Source organism: Tupaia chinensis, unplaced genomic scaffold, assembly GCF_000334495.1.
Source record: "Tupaia chinensis unplaced genomic scaffold, TupChi_1.0 Scaffold000379_1, whole genome shotgun sequence".
Lineage (NCBI taxonomy): Eukaryota > Metazoa > Chordata > Mammalia > Scandentia > Tupaiidae > Tupaia > Tupaia belangeri.
The window spans coordinates 1-6,628 of record NW_006159881.1 but is presented as its reverse complement, the minus strand read 5'-3'; the positions used below and the strand labels follow the sequence as shown (position 1 = coordinate 6,628).

The 6,628-nt window shown below is 36.4% G+C and overlaps 1 protein-coding gene across 1 annotated transcript; it reads right to left on the bottom strand.

Moving 5' to 3' along the window:
* Nucleotides 1-6,020: 6,020 nt before the first annotated feature.
* On the bottom strand, nucleotides 6,021-6,623 carry LOC102469444 (olfactory receptor 4A15-like; the record flags this gene model as incomplete). The annotated part of the gene is made up of 1 exon (XM_006153541.1): nucleotides 6,021-6,623. A coding segment is annotated over one exon (603 nt), but the record flags the coding sequence as incomplete, so codon positions are not given.
* Between the last annotated feature and the right edge of the window lie 5 nt (nucleotides 6,624-6,628).

Genomic DNA, 6,628 nt, shown 5'->3' with positions numbered 1-6,628 from the left:
AACTTTTTAAATTGTACCAAAAACCCTGGTCTGGGCAATAAGAAAAGAAAAAAATAAATAAATAAAACATATGGTAAAGAAGTTATAAAAATTACACTATTTGCAAATTATTTTGTGTTCATCAAGTATTGTCAGAACAATATTAAATCATAAATTTCCCAAAAGTTAAATGTTTATGTTTACGGTTGCAGAGTGTGTAAGACAGTGAGGGCACAAAAGAAAATTAGGAAAGTGTTATTGGAATCTAGAGAAAAAAAGGATCCAAATGATATGGTGAAAGAAATTTTTGGAATACTATTGCCTGTAGTAGCATGAAAAACGGAAAAATACCTAATGAACTAGATGACCTAAGGAGTTCTTGAGGAAGTTAAAGGCATGTCCAAATTCTTCTGTTTATAGTAAAAGTCAAAAAGAGAATTAATAAGCTAAAGAAAGAACAGTATGAACATTAAGGGACCAGGATTTGTTGTATTTGTAAATAAGACTTCTCAATTATAGTAGCTCCATATAAACAAGTACGCTAAAATTAAGAAACACATCGATTCCTAGAGAGATCAAACCCAGAGTACTGTAGAGAAAATATACTCTAAGATGAAAACAAAGGTGTGACAGTTAAACACTTTGCCAAAGTCACAGAAATATTTAAATTGAGAATTCATATTCATTTTAAATAGATAAAATACCTTTAAAAACATTGGGTGCATGCCTGACTGATTCTCATGCTAAGACTTGTAAGAATCTCAAAGGTGTTGTTTCACAGCTTCAGTAAAAGGACTCCATGAAAAAGAAGAGCATATTTCAATGATATTTGTGGATATGGCTTTTGTCTAACAAAAGAATAATATTTGTGGGAAATTCACAAAAGTCTTACAAGAATTAAATCAATTTGAATAAAAATTTATAAATGAAAATAATTTTGGACCTCCAAATTTCTATAGGTAAGGATCAGGCTGAGAAAAATACTAACATAAATTCAAGCTACATATTATGGAAAAGAACAGCTCAGAAGATAGAATCAAGAGCCTAAAAGGGAAAAAACTAAAGTCATAAAAAATCATCTCCAGAAGGACTGAGAAATAATCAAGAAATTGAAACAACATATACTTGGATGGATTTGGATCAGTCACTGCTATGAACATCCTGTTTCTCTCTTTTTTGAATTTAAGTATCTACAGGAGTTATCAATCCCATGCCTGTCACACCATTGTATATTGGTAGGGTGGAGAATGAATAGGCAGGAAACTCGTCTCTTTGGTTCCAAAGCCTCCCAACATAAAAGAAAACTTCCAAAGAGCTGTAGCCAAGGAACCAAGATACAGGAGCTTCACTCACAGCTGGACTTTATTTAGGCACTAAGATGCTGAACCTTGAACCTGAACTATGGCTACATCAGGATGAGACTTGCAAAAGGAGCCTGTAAAAAAATGTGAGTGCACTATGCTTGTGGGAGAATATGTGGTACATAAATAGGGCAGACTTTATTTTACAAGTATATCCTTTGTATGTTATCTTCCAGAACACTGCCATTTTCTGGAAGTAGCAGTCTGTTACTCTTGTTATGGTGGAATACATGAACATTTTTGATGTTCCCATACACATGACTTATTATTAACTTTTGACATTAGACAGAGATAATGTTTTCATTATATTTTATTTTCAAAAGTTTATTATTTTACTTTATTATTATTATTATTTTACATAGGGTTTATGCTTGCTGGAGAGAGACAAAGAGAGAGGGAAAGTGAAAAATCAGCTATTAGGGGAATGTCTATGCCACAGTGTCTTCTCCCCCAGTCCCTTCTCAGAATTTTCTTTGTATATTATCTTCCAGAGCATTACCATTTTTAAAGGAAAGGGCAAGTTACAAGATTCTGCCAAAGCCCAAAAGAACATGTGATGTTCGCTCCAAATTAAACATTGCCATTTTCTGATCAACAAGTGAAGTCTTTTTTCTCTATTTGAACATGAGAGGGACTTTATGACTGTCTGACCAATGCAATAACACAGAAATGATTTTATGTGACTTTTAAGGTTGGGTTAAAAATAGTTTCTGCTTGGATCACTCTCCTGGAACATGTGTCTTTTAGAGATCTGAGCCACCATGTGAAAGTCAGATTACCCTGAAACCTAGATTTTTGAGAGACCATATGGAGAGACCACATAAAAATAAGGGGAGTCCTAAGGATTACCAGCTATTTTAATGCACACTGTTCAAAACTTTCAAGCCTACATATCAGACATGTGATTGGAGAGAGTTTTGTTTGTTTGTTTTTTTAAGTTTTGTTACAGCGTATGCACTTGCTAGAGAGAGAGAGAAAGAAAATGAGAACGGTCATGGGGGATAGATATATCACAGTCCTGTTGGCGTCCCCCCTGGGGCTTGGTTCTAGCTGAATCATGATTGGGGAGCTGCTGATGAGGAAGAGAAAGAGGATGAGAAAGACGAAGCCCTTCATCTTGAGAAGACCGGGGAATTGGAAAGAATGAGACAAAGAGACAGAGTAGAATTGGACACAGGTAGCCTGAACCTAGGTAGCGCAAGCAACTTGTTCTGTACTTGAGCCACTGCTTGAGCCAACCAGACAAACTGGGCTTCCTTATTTATAATACAAGGAGACACAACACATGTATGTTTCATGACACTTCATAGATTTGTTGCTAGGTTACAGACAATAAGAAGCAGGTAACAAATCTATAAGGGCTTAGTCATACTGGGCCAGGTGTATCCCTTGGTGATAACCCTATCAAGAGAAAGTCCCATTATCTTCTTTTCTAATGCAAAGAAGTCTAGCTGTAGGTGTGGGGAAGAAGGCAAAGAACTTCTCCATAAGAAGTGCACCACTACACCCAGAGACAGCTAAAGAACATTTCAGATGCAGAGCAGGGATTGGACTTTGCTAATTGGGGTCAAGATGTCTCTTGAAGGGAACCAGCAGTTAGCATAATGGCTATGTCGTTGGACTCCCACGTAGTCGACCGCGATTCGCGTCCCGGACCCGGTGGCTTAGAATTCATGCCGGACGCGTGTGCGTGCGTGCCCAAGATCCCGAGAGGAGAATGGAGGAGAATGGACGAGAAGGGATTGTGGCGTGACCATCCCCCCTGGGGGGTGATTGTGATTTCTCGCTTTCTGTCTCTGTGTCTCTCTCTGTCTGTCTGGCAAGCGCACGTGCCCTATAGCAAAACCTTTCCAAAAAAAAAAAAAATGTCTCTTGAACATCAGGTATGTCTGTTGGAATGCCCCTAGCAATTTCCACACTTTGTTCTCTCTGCGGTGAGGGTCAAGGAAAGGGCAAATTACAAGTTTCTACCAAAGCCCAAAAGAACAAGTAATGTTTGCTAAGAGCATGTCTCCACAACTCAGGTTCTCTCTCTAAATGTGTCCCCACACAATCCCTTCTCTATATCTCCTTTCAAGACTTTGGGAAGACATATACTTACATTTGGCATGTTTTTCAAGCTGCCAAATCAGCAGTCATGTGAGATCCTGCCAACTTAACCACCATGACACCAATTAGCCGAGATAAACTTTATGTATGACTTTACCCTTTGCCAATTTCTGACTGTAACCTTGTGAGACACCTAAGCCAGAATTTTCCAGCCGAGATCTTTATAAATTTCTGACTCTTAGAAACTGTTTGAATTAATAGTAAAGTAATTGTTATAGTTTAAGCTACTAAATTTTGGGAGTGATTCATTATACAACAATAGTATCTAAAACCCTACACTAATTTAGATCCTATGGTGTTGGCTCATTAATAGACAAAAAGATTACTAGAACAAAATAGATAACTAGAAAATAGCATAATTGATAAATAGGTATTTTATATATAAAAAATAGTTGTATTGCAGGTAAGTAGAGTATGGAAGAAATGTACAATTCAAGAAATGTACTAAGAAATTTTGGTTATTTTGGGGACCAGCAGCAGAGAGCATAAAGGTTTCATTGTGGACTCCCACATGGCCAACTGCAGTTCAAGTCCTGGACCCAGTGTCTTGAAACTCACACTAGGCATGTGTGCATGTGCAACCAAAATCCCAAGAGAAGATTGGAGAAAAAGGGATTGTGGTTCGGCCATCTTCACAGAGGGATGATTTCTCACTTTCTCTCTATTTCTTTGGCAAGTGTACATGTCCTATAGCAAAACTTCTCTCTTAAAAATATTTTAGTTATTTTTATAATAAGGAAGGAAAGTGCATTTCCCCCCTCAAAGCATACCAGAAAATTCAAATCCAATATTAGTTGAAGTTACTCCTGAGAAGTTAATCTGGAAAGAAGTCCTGAGTACAAGTTTCTCATATCTACATCAAGGCTTGGGAGATGAATCTTTAATTTCATCTCTGTTTTCTCTAGTATCCAGATGCCAGATTCTATTTCAATAATTATGAAATTTCTCATTTCTGCACTGGATTTCTTATTAAAAGATATACAAGGGCCAGCCAGTGACTGGAGGGTAAGGCAACTGGATCTCATAAGGCCAACTATGCAATTCCAGTCCTGGACTCAGTAGTTTGATAATCATGCTAGGCCCCAAATAACTCCTGTGCCCAAAATCTCAGGAAAAGAATGGTGTAGAGGGGATTGTGGAATGGACATGCCCCTGGGAGGTGATTTACCACATTACTTCTCTCTACTTCTCTCTGGTGAGCACACATGCTATAGCAACAACAACAACAACAACAAACAAATTAAAATAAAAAACATTGAATACTCTGCTTTTACTAAGTGAAATTTTATGGCTTTTATTTATTACATGGCATTACTGGATGCACTAATTTTGCTAAATATCTAAGGAAATCTATTGTAAATTGAGAAAAGGATAAAGAAGAAAATAACATTTGTTTTCTTAGCTTATATGAGTTGAATTTTCAACAAAGAAATGTATAATACCAGTCTTTTTGAAAAATATTTCTATAATATAGCATTAGATCTCTAAACTACTATAGAGAAATTATAAACTGAGAAAATATCTTTTACTTATCACTTGAATCAATGAGAAAGTAGAGTTTACAGGGAATAAGAATGACATTCATTGTGTAAAACAAGACAATCTGTTTAAAAAATGTTTAACTTTAATCATCTAGTTGAAAACATGTACCCAGAGAATTTACTTTAATGTAGGTGGACTTTGAAGACTAAAATAATGCGAGTATCTTAAATATTTATTTCAACTGTGGGAGAAAAAAATCAGGATTTGTTGATATTACTCCAAGTAGAATGCTGATTGATCTAAATACAATCAGAATGTAAATAAACTATTTTTCTTTCCCAAAATTGGTCAGAATTTTTGAAATCAACCATATGCTGCTTGGATATCTTAACTCCATCATGGTATAAAGTTAACTAAGTTCATTTCCATGGATTTATTTTCTTCTGTGTCATATACATGCATTTATATATATATATATATAACATTTATATATATATATATAATACACATATAAATGTTATAAATGTATTTACAGTGTCTGTACATATATATGTTATAAAATTTTAAATTAATTAATTTGACCAAGTCCTTTCTCCTCCATTATCCTCTTGGGATCTTGGGCACACACACACACATGTGCCCAGCATCAGTTTAAGCCACCGGGTCCAGGACTTGAACCACGGTCAACTACACGAAAGTCCAGTGACATAGCAATTACGCCAACTGCTGGTCCCTAGATTAACAGTTTTAACAGTCTTAACTTTTAAGTTTAGACCATCAACCCCTTAGACTGAAGGGAACAAGTTCTATTAGGTCACATTTTTGTGTGCTAGTGAGGGCCTGTAACCCACAAACAAAAACTTGAAGTGAAACAAAAAGTCTTAACACAGTGTAACATAATACCACATACAAAATACTAAGCCTATGCACGTCTCTTGATCTCTAGGGGATATACTGTGTTCCACTTAGATAAAGATTAATTTACATTGCTATTTCAGAATTAATAAACTAAACAACAAAGGGGAAATAATAATAGAAATGTAGTCACTGAGAGTGAAACTATTCTTTTCTTCTGTGAAAGAGACCCTCTCATGTTCTGCATGAGAGATACAGCCCTATTCCAGCTAAGGTCACATTTTTGCTCCAAAGTTTCCTCATGGCACTTTTCATTTCTGCATTCCTCAGGGTGTAGATCAAGGGGTTCAACATGGGAGTGATGAAAGTTAACACCACAGTCATGGTTTTATCGATGGGAAAAGTGGAAGTTGGTCTTGCAAACAGAAAGATACAGGGGACAAAGAATAGAATGACCACAGTGATGTGGGATGCACAGGTGTAAAGAGCTTTACGTTTCCCTTCCAAACCATGAGTCTTAAGAGAGTGTAATATGATGCCATAGGAAACTAGGAGAATGAAGAAAACAACTGTGCATATTGCCCCTCCATTAGCTATCATTGAAAGCCCAATGAGGTAGGTATTGGTACAAGCAAGTTTCAATAAGGGATACATATCACATACAAAGTTGTCAATGATATTGGGACCACAGAAAGGGAGCTGATATATAAAGAGAAACTGAACTAATGAATGAAGAAAGCCTCCAATCCAGGACATCAAAAGCATGAGAACACATACACGGTGATTCATGATGATCAAATAATGGAGAGGTTTGCAGATGGCCACATATCGGTCATAGGCCA